We start from the raw sequence: 26,057 nt of genomic DNA on the forward strand, positions 1-26,057 counted from the left end.
CTAACATTTTTTTTTCTTTTAAGGGGAGGGGTAACCGCATACATTTTCAGGGGAGTTGTAATATGTACGAATTGACAGTTTAAACGTAGCATGTTCATATTAGCTGTAACATAAAAATGCAACTCCTCAATATATCAAAGTAGGTTGGTTGCCTGCACATCGGATTGAAAGAGAGGTGATGCAAAATTATGTAGGTTAGGTAGTTAAGCAATAAGATTTAAACAATAGTATGTAAGATTTATTTATTGTTATTGTTAGTCCATAAGCGAGAGTAGATCATAAGACGGCTCTCAATAAACATCTTTCACCGTTGCCGCATTTAATTATTACCATACGGCCACAACATATCTCAGTATTATTGCGTTTTAAAATCACGAGTTGAAAGAACTGCATTTTGAAACATCAAACAGGGACCTACATCAAAAGATTACATGCGCCATTATCAATCTTACGAGATTTAAGTCGAAGAGTCGGCGCAGTGTCGCAAGCGAGTGCGGCTTGGTAGGGGGACTTACGCACAACTCCAGTGTCGTCGACGGCCAGGCGAAAACATTCAAAACAAAACTTGCAAATCTCTTGCAACGTCCGCGTCCGCACAAAACTTAATGACAATACCAAGAAAAATTCCTAGTTACTGAAATTATTTCAGTATTTTTTTTTTGGATAAATAGGGTTACCTACGAGTTACGTATTTTGGTGAATAACTTGGAGTCGTAATAATTCAACATGCGTTTCATTGGGCACCTAATTAGTGAATGTGCAATAGTGCTGTGCTTTTTACAATTAACAAGCTCCGAGAGAGAAGCGGTTGAAATTCGTAAGTATTTTCACGGTATTTTCGTGTATACCTACTTATCATATTATGTCTCTCATGAAACGATCTTTTGATTGATACATTTTTGATAGGAAATATAATGTTAACAAACAACTTAGAACTTTGCTCTTGTTGAATGAAAGTACGTACCTAACTTACCTAGGTCTTATCTATTAGATACATGAAAGAGCGGTACAAATAATAATGAAAGAAATTATCTAATAATTCTGTGGTTACGTATTAAATGTTTAGTAACTGCCTGAATACGAATCTTCTAAATATATAAAAGGAAAAGGTGACTGACTGACTGAATGACTGACTGACTGACTGACTGACTGACTGACTGACCGATCTATCAACGCACAGCTCAAACTACTCGACGAATCGGGCTGAAATTTGGCATGCAGATAGTTATTATGATGTAGGCATCCGCTAAGAAAGGATTTTTAAAAATTCAACCCCTAAGAGGGTGAAACAGGGGTTTGAAATTTGAGTAGTCCACGCGGACGAAGTCGCGAGCAAAAGCTAGTAAATATATAAAATGAAAAGGTGACTGACTGACTGACTGACAGATCTATCAACGCACAGCTCAAACTACTGGACGGATCGGGCTATAATTTGGCATGCAGATAATTATTATGATGTAGGCATCCGCTAAGAAAGGATTTTTTAAAATTCAACCCCTAAGGGGGTGAAATAAGGATTTGAAATTTGTGTAGTCCACGCGGACGAAGTCGCGGGTATAAGGTAGTATACCTATACTTATAGGTTTCTATACTGACCCAATTACTATTATTCTGTAGCCATTCTACTCTTAGGATTAATTACTTACTGTTGAAACCTTGCTTCACGTTCAACCTTGTTAAATATGCTACCAGTATCAAGCGACGACGGTTGTGGGTCACAAGCGCGACTCTTACATAAGCTCCACTCGACGATTCCTAATAGGTATCAAGAGTCAGCTTTTTGGTAAATAAGGACATTTTGCAACAATCTACTTTTGCAAATTACAACATCTAATTAATTATTACATCGTTGCTGGCCCCTTGTTTAAAATCAATATGATATCGAAATATATTTTAATCTGCTTGTACAAATAGACTACATTCTACATCCCTATTTCCTACATACAGCCTTAGAGGTAGGTTTTTTTACCCAAATAAGCAACCATTTGGTACCTGTCTAGATAATATACAATATTGAATGGAGAGCTATATGGTATACCTATACCTCTCATGTTTTCCTATGTAAAAGTCTTTAATTTTCGAATCGACATTCGCGCTAGAAGTTGCTTAGTAGGTACCTAAGTATATATAACAACATCGAAGTACAAGATTGTAAGTTGTTGTATAAACGTACATATTTACATAGTACATAGGTGTTTATTTTACCCATGTTTATGTTTGTGAATAAGTGCTTTGTTCAAAGATAATAAAATATAAAGTTGTTTTGTACTGGAAAGCACCTAGGTAGGTGTAGCTATGGGTCTTTCACTAGGTAGGTAATCTAATAAGAAGACACACTATATATCATTAGTCATTACATTACATAAGGGATTTCCTTTTGCAGGTATTATATTGTTATGTAGACAATTTATGTACCTTCATAGGTATTTCGGTATAAGTACTTTTGACTAGATATCGAGATTGGTCAAAACTCTTCGCTGGAATAAAATATGAAAAAACCGGAGAAGTGCGAGTCAGATTCGCACACCAATGACCGAGGTTCTGTACTCGGGTCATTTTTTTGATATTTTGCACGATAAATCAAAAACTATTATGCATAAATATAAATAAAAATCCGTTTTAGAATTTAGATGTAAAGTTCTCTCATATGATACCCCACTTGGTGTAGTTTTCTTACTTTGAAAATGAAACACATTTTTTTGTGTGATGTAACCATAAATTCACGGTTTTCGTTACCTACTGTGCTGTAAGACCTACCTACCTGCCAAATTTCATGATTCTAGTTCAACGGGAAGTACCCTATAGGTTACAGACACGACAGACGGACAGACAGATTAGCTAATGTCCTGTACTATAACCCCGTAACGGGATTGTGTCCTATTTTCCTGCAACACGTATAGGTACATACATTCCCACGTTTGTTAAATGAATAGGTGAGTAGTTAAATCATGAGAACAACCAAAAGTGCTTATTTAAAAATTTTATGACTACAAGAGCACCAATTAAAACCTGCTTTTTGCGCCCGCACCCCGTCACCCGCGCTCTCCCGCACCGGGTTAGCGCGGAGGCTGTGTGTGTGTGCGGGGCGTCCCACCCCGATTGCCATCTCGACCTGCCGCGTACAACATTAACATTTTCATAACACCTCGTAATCTTTGTTTCGATAAAGTAGATTTATGTAATGTAGGTAGGTAGGTACAACTTGAAGATCAACCAAGTATTAACTGCATTCGTTACAAAACAACACATTTCATTGGTAGTGATACATTCACATAAATGCTTATGAGGCGAAGGTCGACCATGTGGATTGTGGTCTTTTGACTCTTTTGCAACAAATTGGTACCGTTCAACTTTGAGTTTAGTAGATATTATACTTACCTATCTAATATAAATATTTTTTTTACTAACTTATATTCTTGTGTGTTCTGTTTTTGTATGTGTTGTTTTTTGTTTAGAATCTATGTACCTAGGTACTTATCAAAATTTTAGATATGTAGGTATTATTAGGTAGGTACATTTAGACCTGTCATTTCAGTTCGTGTGTACAACAGAAGGGTTGTCTGGCAGGGGTATGCCACCACATGAAGTGTCTGGCAATTCTTGACGTGATGTCTAATACTGGTCCGAAGAAAACATAAAAAATTTGAGTTTACACTTTGACATAAGATTTTTTACACCTTTATTAGATACAGAACAGGTCCAAACTTCATAGTCGCTGATCGCTCCTCCCTGTGTTGGGGACAATACTATTGTCCCCATTACAGGAAGGATCACAATACGCAGAGAAACTTTCAACTTTTATAAAATAATGAGGGTCTGGCACACGCTGGCATTAGGTCATAGGTCCAACAGCCACCGATAAAAAATATTTGTCGAGTATGTACCTACCTAGATACATAGTTATATAAGTATGTTGAGCTTATTGTTTTAGTTATGTAGGTAATTTGAATCTAAAATTTTCAGAAAAGCTGTTTTCCAAGTGCAAAATGAAATCGCCCGACTTCGATACTTGCATGAAACGAGTGTTTAACAAACTTCGGCCATTTTTCAAAAAAGGTAATTCAACACGTTATTATAGCCAAGCTTTACAAACCTAAAACATTTAACTTTGCTAAAATCTAAAGCTAGATTACCTAATTGACAATCGACGTAAGGTATTTGGTACCTATCGCTGCGCTTGGTCCGCGCACATCTCCGCCACGCGCCTGTTCTATATTTTCACTTTATTGCTAACACAGGAATTCATGATCGTGATAGCATCTTCTAGGGGACCATTCAGATGGTTTACATGTCATATACAACCTTATTGCAATGTACATGTGGCACATGTCGTCTAAATGGTCCCCTAACGAAGCCTCTATCTTGATTCTTGATAATGAATTCCAGTGAAAATGATTTATTTTGTACCTACAGCTACGCTAATAAAACTTTTATTGGCGTGGAACATAATTAGCTAATTTATTTATTACACCTACGGTCTATTAATTAGATACCTATCTACTTAGGTATTTTTGAATGAGTATTCATTTTTTTACTCAAGGGATTCCAGAAATGGGCGTAGCACCCTTCGATCCGCATTTCGCTAAGGAAGTGAAGCAGGTGCGGGCCATCCTCGGCATGGGCTACACGCTCACGTTGAAAGATGTGTTCGAGCGCGGCTGGTCGCAGTCTACTGTCACCAAGTTTAAGTAATTCTCTCCTCTTCTTAATCGTTCACTCTTGGCAGAAAGGTCGTGGCTATAAATTCTCCTTCACTGCTGTTCGTGCGATCTCCCTCCAGCGATTACTGTTCGTGGCATTACGTGCACACACGACAGGCGTCTTCGTTGCGAAATCGATTAAGTCCGTCCACCTAGTTGGGGAACGACCACGTGGACGTGTGCCCTCCACTCAACCTTGTACCACAAGGTGTTCGATGGTAGGTCTAGGTACGACTCTTCCTCGTAACGTAACTACAAGCCACAAGTTTAAGTAATACGAACTTCTACGGTCTATGTTATTGCATTTCCTTAAAAACAACAGTTACCTATCGAAACGAAGTAAATTCAGACACAGAGTTTCAAAGAACCGGTATCAGCTACCTATTATATTAGGTACCTGATACCGGTTCTCGGCAAGTCTATGCAGCGAACCGTTGGTTTTTTAGAATACAGTTAATACAATATATTTTTATTGAAGTATATATAAACTTTTACAAGTGCTTTTGAATCGTCAAATAGTTTAATTTACCACTGGTTCGGAATGCCATTCCTACCGAGAAGAACTAGCAAGAAACTCAGCGGTTGTTCTTTCAAAGTTTTCGCTTTAGCTCCATCATCATCATAATAATGATTAACCCATCGCCAGCTCACTGTTGAGCATGGGTCTCCTCTTAGAATGAGTAGGGTTTCGCTATAGTCCACCACGCTGACCAAGTGCGGATTAGCAGACTTCACGATGTTTCCTCGCAATGTTTTCCCTCACCGTTTATAATACAAAACGCACATTAACTCTCGGGATAGTCTTTAGTCTGGATCGAACCCCCTAGCTACCGAATAGGAGACGGAGGCGTCTTAAAGTCGCCCCGACCAGCCATGACCCTAATTAAAAAAAAATTATTTACAGAACCGATTGGGAAAATCAACGCATTATATATTCGCAGTATTTTCCAGAAAAATGGCTTGAAGGAAATTATGAATTTAAGGTACGTAGAACTTGCAAAAATAATTTTTCATGTGATTCTGGCCAACCTATAAAGTGCCCCGTAAACTGTCAAACACGCCGTCAAACAAATTTGCCAAACACGTAGTTAGTATGTTTGACAAACAGGTAGTTTGTTTGACAAACGCAGCCGTACACCTTCAAGCATGTTTGACAAACACGCCGTCAATCAAATTTGCCAAACATCTCAGAATAAGGACTGTTAGAAGTAGCCCTATTGTGACACTTACTGTTAGAGCGAGATAGCTAAATGCATTTATATAAATGCAAGCCCTTGTTAGAACGTAACAAAATGATTGTTTTGTCCTTATCACCGTGGCCACTTTTTTTTGTTTGTCAAAATGTATTTGTACGTGAGTATTTGACAAACAACGTGAAGTGTAGAAGGAATGACATTTCACAACTAAGAAAATTGCTTGAGCGAGAGGAACTGAGGGGGCAACACTAGTTGCAAATCGACATATCTGTGCCTAACATGTAGTTTATTTGCACGATTTGTTTGAATAACATCAAACATGACCGCAGACGTTCAAATTATTTGACAAACATGTTTGACCGTTCACGGGGCACTTAAGCAGCACTCTTATAATTATTTAAAACTTTTGTCAGTTTGAGTTTACACCTTACACCATTGCGCCTTCAATCCAGTCATCTGCCGTCTTTATCCATAGACAAATTAGATTATAAAGTAGCGTTTCACCTCGTTTCACCATCCCATTTACCTAAAATATACTCTAAGGTTTAACCTGTTGCAGTTGGCCAGACTGTATCCGTAATTTTTTAGCGGGATTTCTAACGCTACTTTTGGCGCCATTTTCAAAATCAGTGTGGTTTTTATTCAATTTAATTTCAAAACTTCTCTATGCAGTAGCTATTTTAGGCCCAAGGTTACTGAATCTTTTCAGAATTTATATTTTCTTACTTGCAAAATGAGAACGAAGTTTCTATCTCAGGTTTTATTCATCTATCATCTGGTTTATTGGTGTGGTGTAATACTTTTTTATTTAGTGTAATAATTTAATGGGTTATTTTTCAGGGTGATCTTTTAGGTCTTGAAACACTTCGCTCTGGGCGGTGGAACCTGACGCTACGAGACTACTCGCAGACGACGCGGATCAAACGCAACGGCAGCGGCGTTGACGTCCACGTAGAAGTCGACCACATCGGCGACATGGATATCCATGTCGGGAATCTTCTCCGAGGTAGAAGCATTATGGGTAAGTTTATTAAGCTAATATCCATACTAATATTATAAATGCGAAAGTGTGTCTGTCTGTCTGCAATATTAGCCTTTCACGGCCCATCCGTTCAACCGATTTTTAATGAAAATTAGTACAGCGATAGCTTGCATCCCGGGGAATGACAAACCTAAATCCACGCGGACGAAGTCGCGGGCATCATCTAGTTTAAAATAACATCACCTACTACTAGTAGCTAGTAAATTACAAGTATTGAAGATTTTCTTGTTAAATAAAACTTTCTAAATGCGAAATAATACTCCTCACAACACCGCGGTCTTGCGATGATCCATCTGCCCAGAGCTACCAAAACCGCGGTGAAGCTCGCACGTTAATCAGGAACTAATTCTTTGTTTTACACCAATTTCAGAACAAGTGCTGGATCGCATAATAAACGCAACGTGGAAGCCAGGCTTCGCGGTCATAAGGCCGCTGATCAACGACCTAGTCAGCACGGCCTTCACAGATATTTGGAGCAAGTCCTTCAAAGATTTCCCAGTTAAGTCATTCATCACAGAATAGAAAAATTGTGCCAACTCATAGTGTAAATAGATTTGTTATTTGTTTAATTTGATTAAGATCTATAGTTATTTCAAATTTCGTACTTTTTAGAAATATAATTGACCTAGTCTCCAGTAGTTCGTAAGCATTTCGTAAGTTGGTAAAAGGAGCATGTCCGGAATAAAATTAAGGCTGGCTGAATATTATCAGAAATTGTATGTCAGATAAAATACAGTACGCGGCAGAAAGTAATGTACATCGGCCTCTAGAATGTCATGAATGTCAATCGTTGTCTCTGTCACTCAAACCTATATGACGTTTTGTCGGTCTCAACAACAAAGACACCGCTCTACAAATCTGCTACCTCCTTCTAAAGGTCGATGTACACTGTACATTACTTTCTGTCGCGTACTGTAATGAGGTGCGCCGGACTTTTTATACTAGTTGTATTAGATACCACACTCCGCACTGTTAGAATTTTGATAAATCGGTCGTACGCTTCTAATGTTCGCAGAGTGAGTGCGACAGAAAGTTTTATGACAATTTCTGTGATAATGCGGCCGGTAATGTTCAATGCATGCACCAATAAGGTACAAAAATAGATATAGCTACTAGTTTTAAATATGTATTATGATTTATTCCGGACTGGTCTTCTTAACATTTTAACATTGTATACAATTTTATCATGTAGTATACTGTATGGTTTGTAAATAAAAGTCAGTTTTATATTACATATCTCAATATTATATTTATTAAAAAATATAACCTAACTATATATATGACTATATTTAAATTCAATCAACAAATAACGCGCGAGTCCACCCGACACTGGAATAATTCAACCTCAGTCTTCCAACACGAACGAATCCAACCGAACATCTCACCAACAACAAGTCCGCCAACAAGCGTACCAACGTTCCGTGCCATCCATAAATACAGCATTATATAACATTGCACCTTCAATTTTGCATTGAACCAAATAAGGTATTACACAAAAACGTGTCGAAAATGTTCACATTACATTCACAATCTTCTAAACTAAAACAAAATAGTGTTATTGCCAATTTGTTGTTATTGATTCATAGAGTCTGCAATGTATGGGCGGCCGCAATGCAATACAAAAATGCGCTTGAAACTTATTTCAAATCTTAAGAGCCTGATCTGAGAGATTTGAAATAAGTTTCAAGCGCTAATCCAACACCGAATTTAACAACAATAGTGCGTAGCAGTGCGTCCCACTAAATTGCACATTTACAAAATTATACTCATTGTGTGTTCGAAATTTATAAAAGCAACATAAGTAGGGTCAGATGTCCAACAATGAAACAGTGGTACACAATAAAACACTGTGAAATCTCTAAAATGCGGCGTTGCCAGATTGTGCAATATATTGCGTTAGGGCACTCTCGTGGACCCCCCGCCCTACCCCAGTTTGCATCGGTGTCGCGTGGGAGCAGACGTATTTGCAGAGTATTTTTAATATTTTCGACAAAAAGTAAGTATTTTCTGCATTCTTTGTAGATTTTTCATTAAATAGTGATTGGAAATTTCATATTTTTCATGATTACCTAACAATAAAGATATTTCATAGATTGACGTGCAATAGATCATATGTTAAAGTGTTACAATTTAGTGAGAAAAAAATTGAGTTTAGTAAAAAAAACCTTGGTAGTCCACAGTGAAACAGTTGCACAATGGACACAATGAAACACTGTTTCAATGTGTACTATCTCGTTTCATTGTGTACCATAACACGTTATAACAATAGGTACAAACATCTTTATTGTAGGTTTATAGGTAGGTTCTGTAGGTATGTAAATTTGGTTACAATAAAGAATATTTTACTTTTATTTTACTTAGGTAACATTAATCGATCTTTATTTATTTTTCGTTTAAGATGGCGCGTACTAAAGCCCAAGAAGGTGATAACGTGCTCGTTTTACTGGACGCCAAAAAACTGAAGGTCTACTATGTTAATGATAGACTGATAATGTAGACTGATTAAAGTGAAATTAAGAATAAAACCTTTTGGATTGAACTCAATCGTTTTTTGTCATTTACCCACATTAATCCAAAATGACACAAAATAAGATGAGGCAGACACTATGAATAATTATGTTTCATTGTTGAATTAGTGGTGTTTCATTGCGTACACTACTGTGGACACAATGAAACATTTCCCATTTTTTATTTTTTTATTTATTGCTGATTGATTGCACATTAATTAAAAAAACTATAAATGGCATCTGATAACCAACAAAATTGCCTATACATCTGTAAAAAATTGGACTTCTATCTGTAAAAGCAAAAGGTGTATGAGTCTTTGAATTTTTAGTGTTCCATTGTTGGACACATGACCCTACTCGAGTCACAAGTGATAAAACACAAGTAGAACAATAATAATAATGCTTTGGTCATGATGGTTTATTCTTTTTTTATAAAGGAGGGGTATTGTAAACACAAAATTAGACCATTTATTAAATTGAATTCCAATTGACATGAATATTATAACACGCATATAATTTCCTGAGCTTCAATCCTCAATATTACATATTATATTAGGAAATGCCGTTATTTTAATGTATTGCGCATCCAGTACTTAATATACAAACAAATATTGTTACGACAGTAGTGTTGGAGCCATCTCCACGGGCGAGAATCCCGGCGACAGTCTCGCCGTGCTACCAAATTGGATACAACTCTTATAGGCCAATCTCCCCAGGGCGATACTATCGCCGACGATCGTAGGTAGGGCTCGTTGCGGTTCCCTCGCCCGTGAATGATGGCGCCTTAGAAGAAACACTCCGTGTGTCTATTGATCAGATTTAGAAATCTGATACAGTGCGCGCAAAACAAGTAGGTATTCCAATCTGAACACGAGGCGTATGATTGCGCATTGTACAAAAACATATAAGTCAGGTATGTATTTAATCCTTAATCTATGACCAGCGCAATCCGCCATGTTACAACTTTGGGCTATTTGTTTTGCGAACACAGTGTGGCTGATTCCGTTGTACACAATGTCTAACCTAAAATGACACATCTAAATCTATTTCTATCCCTTTCATAATGCTGCTTGCAGAAAGGGATAGCACTAGATTTAGACCTGTTAATTTAGTTTAGAGATTGTGTACAAGAGAATCGGAGGATATGGAATCCCAGCTGTTATCAGTAAAAAATTAAATGTAAGTTGTTTGTACCAACCCCAAGTAAGAATAAACCAACAACGAAATTTCAACAAATGTATTGTCTGAATTGAAACAGTTACTACATTAGGACCCTGTGGATCGTCGAATTCGACGCATTGTCTCTGTATGGACTAAAATCGTTGTAATAGGTTTTTATACAATGGTTGCTCTGGCAGTTCATTTCAAACGGACACGACCTTCTGCTTGGAATGAACTACAATACGATTTCTATAATAAGCGTAAAGTATGAGGTGTATCTTATATATATTACAATTTAATAAATAGACCGACATTGTCACCGCGTCCGTATCCAAATATCTAACGAAGGAACTTAAAAGTTACACAAAGCAAACGTTACTGTTGGAAATACAGAATAACAGATGATTTCAGTTTTAAATACTTTTGTCTTTGCACTCGCAGTTCGAATGCTGCCTTACACCAGTTGAGATTACAAAGGTTGTGGAAGTTATGGTTGGTTGAAGCAAAAACCCACCAAGAGAGAGTCAGACTCGCGCACCGAGGGTTCCGTACTACAGTCGTATTTTTTTCGCCATTTTGCACGATAAATCAAAAATTATTATGCATAAAAATCTGTTTTAGAATATACAGTTAAAGCCCTTTTATATGATACCCCATATATATATCTACCTATATTAATCTTACTTAAGTTGAAAATACTAATTATTTATTCATGAACACGTTTTATTTTATTTTTTGTGATACAATCACAAATTCACGGTTTTTAGATTTTCCCCCTTACGTGTGCTATAAGACCTACCTACCTGACAAATTTCATGATTCTAGGTCAACGGGAAGTACCCTATAGGTTTCTTGACAGACACGACAGACAGACAGACAACGAAGTGATCCTATAAGGGCTCCTTTTTTCCTTTTCAGGTGCGGAACTGATACGAAGCGGGTAACTAAAAAAAGTTGTTATTATCACCAATGGAAATTTTCGAAAACTATAAACATTTCATCAGGAAATGTTGAACTGTTACTTCTGTAATCATAACTGGCATATTTTTTTTACATGAACGTAAACTTTCGTCTATCACCCTAGGTTTGGTACAAAGGTGCAGAATTATCCTGTAACACCCTGTGTATAATGGTCCGGTTTTCACTCAATCGGACCGGAGCGGTGTTCAGTCGACCAATCAGATTCTTAATAGATGACGTGAAAAAATTATCATGACGTCACCTTTTAACAGTCTGATTATTTGACTGAACACATCTCCGCTTTGCTCCGTTTAACACATAATATATACAAATTATGTTTCAAAATTTATACAGAAACTGCAAGTGCGACTAATCTTACAATTTGATAGTAAAAGGCTATAAAGACTTCTTCACGCACAATATATTAATTTATCATATTTCCACAAACAATAAAATAAATTATTAAATGATTAATGTAGATTCAAGGTTTCATTTGAAACAAAACAAAACAGTGAAATTAAGTTGTCGTGCATATTTTGTGAAACTAAAATTAGGAAACAATTGATGATGATGATGATGATGATGATGATAATATATGAAAGTAGAATAGACATCTTAAACTAAATACGAGAAAATTTTTGATTAATTTGTACTTCCTTTTCTCGTTTGTTTTGGCCCCAGAATTTGTGTCACTAATAATTTCATATAAGTTTTAACAAAGAATCAAAAAGAAAAGATAAGATTAACATAAAAATACTACTAGAACTCCAGAGTCAATTTTTTTTTATCCATTACAAAGGTAACTCTTAAAAGCAATAGATTTTATTTCTTCACATGGAGATGATTGCAACTCATGCAAGCAATATATTTTTAAATATATAAAAAAATGTTTGCCTCTTCCCTAGTGTTAAAGAAAACTAAACAACTCAAAAAATACTATCCAAAACTTAAAGATGATTAATCATGGTAAAATTATTGATAGTCGAAAAAACGCCTTAAATTCATTTCAAAATTTTAACATAGAGTATTGATTTTAATTTATCTAAAGTTAATAAGAAAAAAATTTAATTAGTAATGAAACATAAAACAATAAGAAAGTCCATAATAAAACAGGGGTTGCTAGCAGCTTTCTATTTGCATACATTCTTTCAGAGTAACTCAAGTGCAATTCAGACAAAATTTGTAATACATATTGTGATAAAAAAATGATTTATTTTATGCAGTCTTTTCTGTTGCGGAACCTGTCAATAACTTAATGGGGGTTTGAATTTTTTCAAATAACAATCGGATAGTCGACTGACATTCAAAAACAAAAGTTTGTTAGAATTTATTTTAGATGACAGACGTTTAACTTTTTTCCGGCCATTATTTATATTTTACACTAACTTTGACAAAACATCTCAATTCTCATGGTTTTGATTAAATGTTACTCCGCAATAAGCCATTAATTTATTTAGAAAATGTTTTTCCTAATCATTCAATGTTACTTAAAATTATAATTAACAATTTTAGAAGCAGTCAACTACCCTCTTGTAGTCCCGGCAATCGACCAAAATCCACTTTCCGCTTCAAGCCTGTCCCATTCATAACCCAAACGCCCACGTGCTTTTAAATTAGTACTAACATTAAATTTATTTTGATATGCACTTATGTATAAGTTTTTTTACAATGAAATTTGTGCTGTACACAATTTAGAGACGAGACAGTGCCGCGCGAACATTTAGGTTTATAGTTATATAAGTAAAGACGGTTTACCGATTCGCACTTTGTACTTTAGTCAGAACGATAATTTTGAAAGGAACAAGACACCGTTCGCGCGCCTGTCCCGTGCGAAGGCTATTTACAATGACAATTAATGGAAATCGCGCCCGGCAACTTTTTGAAGCAATTCAGTCGGGATACTGTCGCTGGTCGTAGGTATACCTTCGCCCACATAACGATAATTTTGCATTGCTACTATCACGAATCGCGATACAGCGTCGACACAGTCGTGCGATGTAGTCACTACCTCTGAACGTTGGACGCTGTGTCTATGTTGCTGCTTTTAAGGATGCAGCCACAGCGTGGGCAACGAATATATTGGGTACACTCATATAATAAAGAAACGTTGCTAAATCAATACAGTCGCGCATTTGAATCGATTCCTTGCGATTGTAACACTACTGAATCGCAACTATCGCGTTAAAAATGCGACTAACGACCAAAAGTAGCGATGCAGACGCGCGTTAGCGAAACACGTCACTGAATCGCTGCAAAAAATGTCGCCTCCCTAAGGAAACCGAATGAAGCTTAAAAAAATGACAAATCATAGCTGTTATCAACTAAATATTTGGCAAACGACGGTTTTTAGGACATGTTAGCAGCGGTGGGATACAGCTTCACTAATATTCGCGCAATAAGCAGACCGGTAGATTTCATATCCGACCACAATTTTACGGAAATGTGTAAGCATTTTATACAAAGAGTGCATGACAATTTTATTGTAATCTACACAATTCTGGATGTCTATACTCACGCTTGTTGCTTGTCCACGCGTTAGTCTGTGTTTTTATATATATTTTTTACATATTTTCACAAATCAAACTATATATCGAGACAGATATAAAATCTAAGACTGTCAACTAGACTTCCAAGCTCTTTTAATTGTGAGCGAGATGGTCATATGAGTTTGCACTGGCTGCCACGGCCATACTGTAAGAAGCTAAGCATGGAGTACTGATACAGAATAGTCATCATCTGACGATGATTTTTCTGAGGTAAATAAAAGCGTGAACAAAATCATAATAGGTGAATGCACCACGCACGCTACAATTTTATTTTCTCGCTCTCACTTAAAGAGCAACAAGTCCTAAAAAACAAAGACAATGAGACTATGATGTGCTAAATAAACCACCGCAATATTAAGAATGAAACCATTTAAAATAGCAGTATCCCACTCAAATTGCAAAAAATCCACGATAAAAAATATACACAAACCGTACCCACCCGCTACTAGCGTTAACCAGGACATTAGATCTAGCTTTACAATAATATCGAAGGCCGCTAAGATATCACCATTCATTACACCATAATATGTACAGTCGGGCCGGAAGCGCCGGCGATTTGAGCGAGACTATGTACACTGCGGCCGCGGAACCACCAACCCCCGCTACGAACCCACATTCACTACAGGACGCGCCACGAAAGGCGAGATTTTACAACTCATCAACGTTGAATTCGAACGTCGAACCGCTTTCAGCGATAAAGTAAGAAATAGACCTCTTGTTTTACTTGTCCATACATCTACAGCCAGCGCTCTAAGACTTTGCCCAGAAAGGGCGATATCGCCGCGAATCGTTTACACGCGTACGTTGCGTCCAGAAAATGCTTGCTAAGTTTGCGCGGAAACTCGACGCAACTAGTCTAGAATATCGACTCACGCTGCTTGTGAATGCGATGTGTTGGCGCCCAGTACCTTCGTAAGATCTAAAAGGAAATATTGTGAAATTAAATTCGGCGGTACTGATCATTTTATTTTAAATCTAAGACTTTTAGGATCCATTTTACACGGACATTATTGTGATTCGTTTCTAGAATTCTATGCGTTGGTGAGATGTAAAATCTTATACTAAGCACACTGCACTAGTTGATTTAGAGCTTAAAGTCAAAGCCACCGCGAAAAATGCGATGCGATTATGTCGATGTTTTGGACGATGCGACGTCGCGTCGCTGTATTAAGTTTCCGCCTTTAAAGTAACTTCAAAGGCGGTGCGATGGACGAAGTAAGTGTCTTATAGACGCCGCCGTCCCGCTAAGAAAAAGCTATTTTGTCCGGGGCTGTACTGTGATTTTGTATTATATTAAAGTCATACTAGCATTAATCCGGAAATATACTCGCGTATCGTGTTGTCATGACGCGTCAGAAGCAAACTCTTACCAGCTCCCCAAGATAGTAAGGTCTATAATATAGTTAGAGACATATAATAGTGGAATGGCGTGTCGTGACTCCTTGTGTGTCGTCTCTTTCTAACCACACTAAATGTGTGAATCCGATACGCTATGACGCGTGACGACACAGCACGAAACTGGTATATTTGCAGTTTTACGCCGCGCATTGTGGGCTCAAGCCAACAAGCAATGTATGCAAAATCTAAGAAACAACCCGGGCGCGGAATTAGTGCCTTAATTTTCGTGGCGCTTCCTGTACCAGTCTATGCAAATTTAATAAGTATGTAATTGAAGCTTCACTTCAAGTTATAAAAATATATCTTTTCAGTAATCTGTCGAGTTCAGGCTATGAATCTATATATACCTATGGATAGAGCACTTCAGATACCTACTAGAAGCAAATACCTACTATCGCTATCCTACTTCGACTGCCGAGTGCGAGATCGGACACCACTGAGGTCCGACCTCTCGATCTAAATTATTAGTCCAAGTGGGATAACGATAAGTAGGAATTTGCTTCAAGTAGGTATTGGAAATAAAACTTCCACATACTTCTACTTCGTGGTTCAGCCAGCGACAGTGATCTCCATTATTTTTGGTATGATACAAACTTTGTCCAATTTCTGATACAAAAATTGCCCAACATACTTATTAGAATCACATAGACAGTTATTTTAGAGATAATACAACCGAATAAACAAAGTATTTATATGATTGACCTAATACCAAGAAGAAAATAAAATTGCATTTAAATAAATTAAAAGTCTCTATTGCAGATTCGATGTTATATATTGCATGTATATGCCATAAAAAATATCACGGCCGAACTAAAATCATGTACATCGTACAACTTTAACTCTCTCTCCAGTCTTTGTGCAACGTTCCCACGGGTACTGTGACACCGATTGTGCTATCGTCTATTAATTTAGCACACATTAAAACGCAGCTATGATTTTGGGCTCGGAATAAACTATATTTGAACCAAATTGTATAAAGAATGTATCACTCACAAAGTTGCCTAGCAACCTTTAGCAGGTATAATATCCTTGTAGGACGATTGGATATAGAAGCCATTTTGTCGAAAATCGGTTTTCGAGTCTACCTTGAGTAAGATAGAGCCGAAAACCGATTTTCGACAAAATAGTTTTTACTGCATTTCATCCTGCAAGGGTGTTGTGCCTGCCATAATTATGTTTGGCAATTTGTTAGTGAAACATTCTTTATCGAATTTGGCTCAAGTATGGTACAGTTCCACTCCGGTTTCAGTTCCATAGACAAAATCAGTCATGAAACTGACATCCGAATGTAAATGGACTGGAGTACCCCGAGCGCTAGACATCTAGCCGACATACTTCGTACACTGTACAATACGGGCACCATATAAAACGTCACGTCACCATGACACGTCCACTGTCACTAGAACTCGAAGTCAAACAGTTCCGACAGGCCCTCGTCGTGGTCGAGGCAGAAGCCGTAGTCGGTGGCCGACATGGGCGGCTCCAGCGCCAGGAACGGCTCCAGCTCCAGCGGCTCTGGAATGTGACGCACCAATATTAGCTATGTTACCTCATCTAGCCGTATAGACTAAGAGCCCGCGAGGGCCAGACCTTCGTTATTTATAAAAGCTGAAAGTTTCTCTGCATATTGTCACCAACAAGGGGAGAAACGATCCGCGACTATTAAGTTTGGCAGGGGGTTACCACGATATTAAGTGACTGTCTATAATGCATGCCGTGATTTCTAATACTATTCTGAAGATTTTCTTAAAAATTATATCAAAATTACACTTTAATATACTTTGACGTAAGATTTTTTACACCTTTGTTACCTGTTATCTGCCAAATCCATCATGATCCAAACTTAATAGTCGCGGATCGTACCTCTCTGTGCTGGGCACAATATGCAGAGAAACTTTCAGCTTTTATAAAATAACGAAGATCTGGCCCTCGCGGGCTCTCTCTCTAATAAGTAACGGCTAGTCTTCTTTTCACGCTGATCGTCAATGCTGTCTAGCTAATATGTAGGTATTACTATTAAGCGTCCCTAGATAACGCTAACCAGCGCGGCGCGGTAAATTGCTAACACGATTATCAACCAATACCATAAGTATAACGCGTAAAATTTAACTCCTCACGCGCCATTTTAACTTTTTGTGTCAAATTTCATGTCAAAAGTACGATTTTAGTCCTTATTTTAAAGTTGAACCGTACTTTTGATAGGCCAGGTGACCCATCTTATACTAAGAGTTCGTGGCGTATCCAATTGTATTATAACTTTACACTATAACGACACATAAAACAATTTATGATAGAAATGACAAATAAATAACAGAGAACAAGAAACAATTCTTGTTAGGTATGTTAAATATTGAGTATAAAATTATAATTTACATTATTACTCTATACTAAAAAATTGATGTAAGTAACTTTACAAAAGGCGCAATACCAGTCAACTTATACTACTATAACACAAGTTACATAATATACTCGAATACATGAATAGTAAATTTTATACAAGAATCCTGTGAAATGCAAAATATTCATGAGTCATACTAAATCACTAACATATTGTTCATAGCATAACACCCAAGACACATTAAAACTAGTCGAACAGCCAGAAACAATTTATGTGACATAATAAATAAAGTTATTATTAATACAATAAATGCTGGATACACACTTGTACTGTAGGATTCAAACTTATTGGCGACTGAGAAGTTAGTCACAAGTCGCATCGCAATGACCTGCACCCCTAGATCAAAACTGCTTATCTCAAAAACCTCGCCTTTTGAAATAACCTCATTTTCTGATCTTCTCTTGTTTATCTGTACCTACGGGTATAGAACTATAGTAAATGTTGTGGTTAAATAAAACTCGTGATAACGATTGATCAGAAGGTAAGAATTGGAATCTTTTTATTGGAAATAGCTTAGCCTAATATATACAAAAGTGGATCTTAAGATTACCTACGCTAACGAGTACTTATTGCTATTACTTATATCTAAACCAATGCAGGCGTCGCCGTGTGTAATGGATATGCGCGCATGCGCATTACGTCATTACATTATTTCTTGGGCCGCCCCGCGCCGCGCGGCGCCGCAGCTCACGCGCCGGCTTCAGTCACTCCTAGCCGCTGTGGCGTGCGGACGTCGTCGCGTGCTCAGAGCCGGCCGAACACGTCACCGACGATCATGTGGAGCGATTTCGTTTGCAGCAGCTTGTGCTTCTGGAGTCTTCGTGCTAGCGTGCTTTGGATGTCATATTGTAACCATCAACAGTGTTCGTGATCATCACTGTGCATGTAACCATCAACGCTTCTAGTCATCACTATTATCTCCGAAATACGCTAGCCAGCTCGTCCGGTTGCAGGTAAGAAATCGTTGCTTATTTTCATAAAGTGTTCATGCCTTCCATGTTGTTTCATTTCTTCCACCGCTCTTGTCCATTAAATAAAGTATTTTCCTTATCCATGTGTTGTTTGTTGATTTTCTTGTTCCCCGGTAAACCCGAGGTAAAATTGCGGGTAAGGTAAGGTTGTTGGTGATATTCGACGGCAGCGGGATATTGCAGGAACGGCGAGCGTAGGTATTCCGTAAGTATGTAATATAATATGGTAGGTACTCCCATAGTACCCCCTTTCAAGCGAAGCGTACTACTCGTTTCACGACTCGACCGCTTCGTGTGACGTAGGGGCTAGGTGCAGGCGCTGGCGCTGGTACCGGCGAGCTTGTTTCCATTGTAGACTCCGGTTGCAAACTCGTCGATACTGATGTTTTCTTTTCCGCACTTGCAGTGCTTGCGCCTGTGTCTTCCTCGTTGAGCATGTAAGCGGGCTTGAGTCTGTCCAATGATACCACGGTTGTTCGAAGTGGTAGCTGGATCTGGTAGTACTTGTCGTGGCGCTTCAAAACTTGATAGGGTCCGTCGTATGGCGGTGTTAATGGCGGTCGTACGGTGTCGTTTCGTACGAAAACGTGCGTGCACGTAGCTAGGTCTTTGTAGATGAATGTTGATCGGGTCGCTGGCGAGCGTTCTGTCGGTGTTAGCGATGCCATTGTTTCTGTGAGACGTCGCACGTAGTCTGCGTCTTCGATTTTCGACTGTGTAGGTACGAGGAAATCGGATGGTACTCGTAGCGTTGCACCGTACGTCATCAGAGCCGGACTGAGATTGTTGTCCTCTCGTAATGCCGTACGTAGGCCAAGTAGTACTGTCGGCAGTTCTTCCGTCCAAGTTGCACTGGCACCGCGCGCCATGAGAGCCGCCTTCATTGTGCGATGCCATCGCTCGATCCGTCCATTGGCCTGTGGGTGGTAGGCCGTAGTCCGGATCTTTGTGACTCCCAATCTCTTCATCAGTGCGGTGAACAGTGCAGATTCGAAATTTCTCGCCTGGTCTGTGGTAATCCTTAACGGTACGCCGTGTCTTGCGATCCAATTGTCGTAGAGGGCTTTTGCGACGGTTTCGGCAGTGATCTCTTGCACTGGTACTGCTTCTGGCCACTTGGTGCATCGGTCGATGATCGTCACACAGTATCTGCAGTCGTTTGATAGTTGAAGTGGACCGACGATGTCGATGTGGATGTGCTCGAAACGCTGAGAAGGTGGGAACGCTGCCAAAGGAGTGACTACATGTCGATGGATCTTGCTGCGCTGACAGTCGATGCATGCTTTGGCCCATGTTGCTACTTCTTGGTTCATTGTTGGCCAGAAGAACTTCGATGCCATCTGCTTCCGTGTTGTTCGGACACCAGGGTGACATAGACCGTGTTGCGCTTTGAATGCGGCGTAACGGTATGTCTTAGGCAGGTACGGACGAGGAGATGCAGTTGAGAGCTCGCACGTGATTGGTCGATCGAGCCCTGGCAGTGTTACTTCACCGAACTTCAGATGGGGTTGTTTTCTCAGGTCTGCCAGTTCTTCGTCGCTTGCTTGATCTGCCGCCAACTGCCCGTAGTCCAAGACGTTTGGACACTGGATGTCTTCGATACGAGATAAGGCGTCGGCGACTGGGTTCTCTTCGCCCTTGATGTATTTAATGCGCGTGCAGAATTGGCTTATGAAGTGAAGTTGCCGTTCCCGCCGAGGTGTGTCGCTGCTGCTCGGCGATCGATTGAGTGCGAAAGAGAGAGGCTTATGGTCGGTGAATAAGGTAGCTTCGCAACCCTCTATCAACCGTCGGAAGTGCTTCACGGCTGCGTACATCGCTAGTAGCTCGCGATCATAAACGGAGTAGCGGCGCTGCGTAGGGCTCATTGTCTTCGAAAAGAATGCCATCGGTTTCCAGACATTTTTAACCTTCTGTTGCAGCACTGCGCCTACGCTGTGGTCTGATGCGTCCGTCATGATAGCGAGTTCGCAGCCGGGCACTGGGTAGCTTAGTGTTGTCGCTTCTGTTATGCTTTGGCAGCATTTCACAAAAGCTTCATCAGCCGCCGGTGTCCAGTCTATTGGTGTTTTGTCGTTCCTCTTCTTGTTGTGAAGGTACTTATTGAGTTCGTGTTGCTGCTCCGCCTGATGGGGCAGGCAGTCGCGATAAAAGTTGAGCATGCCCAGGAACCGTCGTAGCTCGACGATGGTCTTCGGTTTTGGATAAGTCGATATAGCTTCCGTGCGTTCCTTTGTAGGTCTGATGCCACCAGCGGAGACTTCGTAGCCCAAGAAGTTGATTGTTTCGACTCCAAACTGGCATTTCTCGACGTTAAGTGTTACGCCATATTTGTCAAGGCGTTCTAATACTTGATGAAGTAGCTTTTGATGCTGATCTTCATCTTCGGAGTATAGGAGAATGTCGTCGACGAAACAGAAGCAGTTTTCTATGCCACGGAGGACTTGATGCATGAACCGTTGGAATGTTTGACTTGCGTTGCGTAGGCCGAACGTCATGCAGGTGAACTCGTACAGGCCAAAAGGAGTGATGATAGCCGTTTTCTGGGCGTCTTCTTGACTAGCCATTGGTATCCAGTAGTATGCCATTTTGAGGTCGAGTTTTGAAAATATCCTCTTCTCATGCAGTGAGTACGTGAAGTCTTGAATGCGTGGGATTGGGTAACGATCTGGCTGAGTTACTGCATTCAAGCGTCTGTAGTCGCCGCACACGCGTAGTCCGCCGTCTTTCTTCTTGACTACGTGCAAAGGACTCGCCCATGGGCTCTTCGAAGGTCTGCATATGCCCAACTCCACCATGCGTTCAAATTCAGCTTTTGCAGCGTTGTATTTGTCGGGCGGCAGAGGGCGGGCGCGAGCGAAAAGTGGAGGCCCCGTCGTCTCAATGTGGTGAACTACGTCGTGCTTGGCTGGCTGCTTCAGTGACATTGGGCGTAGGACGTCTGGATATTGCTTCAAGATCTCGTGGTAGTCTTGGTCTGTGCTCACGATGCGGATGGATTCGGTGGATGTTGAAACTTCGATTGCGTCGACAGCGAGCTTCGTTACGTCATCGATCAACTTTTTCTTATGCAGGTCCACGAGAAGTTTGAAATGTCGAAGAAAGTCTGCGCCCAGGATGGATGTCTTCACGTCAGCGATGATAAATGTCCACGTGAAGGTTCGTCGTAATCCCAGGTTGAGCGTGATGGTCTTTTCGCCGTAGGTACATATCGGTGTATTATTTGCAGCGTAAAGCTTGTATGTACTTGTTGTATTTCTCTTCATCTTTGGTGTCGCAGCCCACACCGATATGTCTGCGCCAGTGTCCACGAGGAAACGTTCATTTAAGTCGCGATCGTGAACGCAGAGGCGATTGCTTGAGCTGGGGACACCGACGTCCGCCACCGTCGGTGTCGAAGTTAGTTTTCCGAAGGCTTGGTTCTCCGCGAGCAGGGTGATTGGCAGGATCTTGCGTGGTCTCCAAATCTGACGTGGTACCAGCATTCCGTAGTTGCATCGCCAGGCTTCCTTTGATGTTGTCGTGATGATGCTGACCGTGATCGAGAGTGGTGGCGTGCGTGACGGAAACGTTGATAGCGTCGATTTGGAGGTCGGCCACGTTCTCGTAGTTCAGCGATTTCCAGCGTGAGCTTCTCCAGTTTTGCCAAAATTTCGGAGTTAGTTGACTCGTGGCTACTTGTTGATGGTGCTGCTGGTGTTGGAGTTGATACTGCTGCTACGGTGCCAGTGGAGGTGCTCCCCACGTATTCTGTCATTTTGTCGGCCATTGCTGCGAGAGTGTCGAGCGATGATTCGTTGTTGATGGAGAGAACGCAGCGAGACTGCGGTGACAAATGATTTAGCCACTCGATTTTCAAGCCTTCTTCGGTGATCAGTCCATTGTTTAGTTCTCGCATCTTCCTTAGTAATACGCTGGGCTTCTGGTCGCCGAGTTCTAGGCCGCTGATGAGTTTTTGAAAGTTTTGGACCTCAGATTGTTCGTAAACGGTGAGCAGCCTGGCCTTGATTGCTTCATATTTTCCGGTTTCCGGCGGGTTGTATAGCAAATCTGTCACGTGCTGTAGATCTGCAGGCTCAAGCTTCTGTAGGACATATCTGTATTTTTGATCGTCCGAGGTCTTCAGTGGGTCGACAACCGCTTCAAATTGCACGAACCATGCCCTTGGCACGGCGCGCCAAAACGGCAAGAGGCGTGATTGCACCGAGATTGCCGCTAGGTCCGCGAGTTTGGTCTCGGTGGCTTGGTCCTCTGCCATTTTCTTAATAATTGATTTTTCCAGCGTCGGGGTAACCCAAAATGTTGTGGTTAAATAAAACTCGTGATAACGATTGATCAGAAGGTAAGAATTGGAATCTTTTTATTGGAAATAGCTTAGCCTAATATATACAAAAGTGGATCTTAAGATTACCTACGCTAACGAGTACTTATTGCTATTACTTATATCTAAACCAATGCAGGCGTCGCCGTGTGTAATGGATATGCGCGCATGCGCATTACGTCATTACATTATTTCTTGGGCCGCCCCGCGCCGCGCGGCGCCGCAGCTCACGCGCCGGCTTCAGTCACTCCTAGCCGCTGTGGCGTGCGGACGTCGTCGCGTGCTCAGAGCCGGCCGAACACGTCACCGACGATCATGTGGAGCGATTTCGTTTGCAGCAGCTTGTGCTTCTGGAGTCTTCGTGCTAGCGTGCTTTGGATGTCATATTGTAACCATCAACAGTGTTCGTGATCATCACTGTGCATGTAACCATCAACGCTTCTAGTCATCACTATTATCTCCGAAATACGCTAGCCAGCTCGTCCGGTTGCAGGTAAGAAATCGTTGCTTATTTTCATAAAGTGTTCATGCCTTCCATGTTGTTTCATTTCTTCCACCGCTCTTGTCCATTAAATAAAGTATTTTCCTTATCCATGTGTTGTTTGTTGATTTTCTTGTTCCCCGGTAAACCCGAGGTAAAATTGCGGGTAAGGTAAGGTTGTTGGTGATATTCGACGGCAGCGGGATATTGCAGGAACGGCGAGCGTAGGTATTCCGTAAGTATGTAATATAATATGGTAGGTACTCCCATATAACTATGCTTAATATTATATTTTCAACACTATAATTATTTCTACTTTTTTTTCTAATTTTAATAGCTTCTGTAGATTATGAAAAGTAAAGCTTTATTAGTTTCTAAAAAAGATGTTTTTTTGAGTTAAAACAGTTTTGATATTTAAGGGTGCAGATTGCCATCTCGACATCCGTTTCCACAACTCACTTCTCAGCTGCCAAAAAGGTTAAATCGAACTTTAACTCGCCATCCCAGTCCCCACCCCACGCCAAGCCGTGGTTTGAGTGAAATCAAATCATAGTATTTTCTCTTTGAGCAGAAACACTACACCTACGTAGTTGTGGTGTGCTTGCAGTGTTTTCTGTGAAGCGTGTTATAGTTTCAATTTTCACGAGTGCGCGTGTTGTTTCGTATCTGTATATGTGTAAATGTGTAAATGTGTGCGTATACGTGCCAGCGCTTGGTCGTGAATGTCCGCTCCGACTGGCATGTGTGCTTTGCGTATACGGAACAACCACAAGTAAAAGTCACGCGCGCTCGTGAATCGCAAGAACTGTACAAGTGTGTCCAGGCCAAATCCTATTATTGGTACACATACCGTCAGGTAAAAAGATATCGTTCGTCTACGACAGTACAACAGTGGAGAGGATAAAACTGAGCATGAATCATTTTCGAATAAGCGTAAGATTGGCAGACGAAGCAATAACGCGGCAACTCAACCTCATTTCGTACCTCGTACCTATGCCTATCTGTTAAACCGATTTTGACGAAATTTAGGACAAAAATAGCTTGCATCCCAGGAAAGGACATAGGGTACTTTCTGTATCGGAAAATCAAATCAAAGTCGCGAACATCATCTATTTGGTTCTGAGATAGCTTGATCCCCGGGAGACGGATATAGGCTACTTTTTATCCCGAGAAATCAAAGAGTTTCCGTTCCATGGGATTTCTAAAAGCCTAAACTTACGCGGACGAAGTCGCGGGCCATTTAGTAGATTGGATAAATCAACCACTGCGCAGGTTTAATGTTAGTTATTTTTACCTGACGCATGTATACATTTACTCAAAAATTAATTAAACACAATATTGCATATCAAAGCGTTAAGACAAAAGCGTCAAGCCGTAACCGTCGAAGGCACTCGGTGCAGGACAAGTTAGACAATGAGAGGGGGGTGTTACGATGATGTAGTAGATTAGTAGATGGTTGCAGTTAGTGGGCAGCCCTGAGCTGAATCCCATGGTGCTACACGCGGCACTGGAGCCCCACGGGATGTAGCTCGGGGCCGCCCCCGGCGACACCCGCTCCCACACACCTACACCTGCTTATGTACACAATAGACAACCCTACCAGATATGTTTATGTACACACATGATTAGGTATACCCAGGGGTCTATTTAACGTAGAGGCAATAGGGCCATGGCCGGCATGGCATGGCAGGCTCCGAGAGGCGGCTCATGCTGCTCCTCGTGGTGCTCACTCAGCTTTGGGAGTTTTTCATCATTACCTATCTTTTATTTTATTACTTTTCTACTTGACTTATTACCCGAAGAGTTAGCCTACCTACAACAAAACCTAAAATTCATTATTTGGTTGATAACACAAGAAGACGCGGAGCGATTGTGTTGCCGGCTGGCGCAACTATCGTGACTCGGGACGCCCGACAATATTGCTAGTATCGTTTTCGTTCATACTATCTCAAATCAAAGTGCGAAATCTACCTGTTGATTACAGGAAAATCAATAAGCAGTTTAAAATAACATGACAAATCTGTCAATATTGTGCGTAGAAACGTTGATCGTACCTCTCTACGCGAGTTCAACATGCACTTGTCCGTTTTTTGTTAATTGATGGACTTATTGGCCCAGGGCACCAAATCTTAAAATACAATTGGTCATTAAACAACGTACAGGGACTGCTGAAGCGGTCGACTGCAGTTAAATTGTACAATGCTAGAAAATTTGAAAATAGGGATTGTTGCCTAGTGTCAAAAATAAATTATTTCTTAGTGATACAGCAATAACTATTTTAAATTATCGATTAAATTAAAAAGCACGTCCAATATTTATGACGTCACATTGCACTATTTCATACAAATACCCGTAAATGCGCGTTATGATGTTTGA

At 40.2% G+C, this 26,057-nt stretch overlaps 2 protein-coding genes and 1 long non-coding RNA gene across 3 annotated transcripts in view; 2 read left to right on the top strand and 1 right to left on the bottom strand.

Annotated features, from left to right (window-relative positions):
• Positions 1 to 487: 487 nt before the first annotated feature.
• Jhbp16 (Juvenile hormone binding protein 16) lies at positions 488 to 8,525 on the top strand. Its single transcript, XM_034985084.2, has 6 exons — positions 488 to 817; positions 3,964 to 4,056; positions 4,541 to 4,688; positions 5,605 to 5,683; positions 6,737 to 6,917; positions 7,309 to 8,525. The coding sequence occupies exons 1-6, from the start codon at positions 727 to 729 to the stop codon at positions 7,458 to 7,460; spliced, it is 744 nt and encodes a 247-aa protein (XP_034840975.1). The 5' UTR covers positions 488 to 726; the 3' UTR covers positions 7,461 to 8,525.
• A 201-nt stretch (positions 8,526 to 8,726) lies between these two features.
• LOC138404786 (uncharacterized) lies at positions 8,727 to 9,482 on the top strand. Its single transcript, XR_011238580.1, has 2 exons — positions 8,727 to 8,934; positions 9,337 to 9,482. It is a non-coding gene; the product is annotated as an uncharacterized lncRNA (long non-coding RNA).
• The window catches only part of E2f1 (E2F transcription factor 1), a 34,882-nt gene continuing 17,901 nt past the window's right edge, over positions 9,077 to 26,057 (bottom strand). The window contains exon 10 of the mRNA XM_034985083.2: positions 9,077 to 17,025. Within this exon, the coding sequence (XP_034840974.1) occupies positions 16,910 to 17,025 (116 nt within the window). The 3' untranslated portion in view covers positions 9,077 to 16,909. The remainder of the gene's footprint in view (positions 17,026 to 26,057) is intronic.

Source organism: Maniola hyperantus, chromosome 4, assembly GCF_902806685.2.
Source record: "Maniola hyperantus chromosome 4, iAphHyp1.2, whole genome shotgun sequence".
Taxonomy (NCBI): domain Eukaryota; kingdom Metazoa; phylum Arthropoda; class Insecta; order Lepidoptera; family Nymphalidae; genus Maniola; species Maniola hyperantus.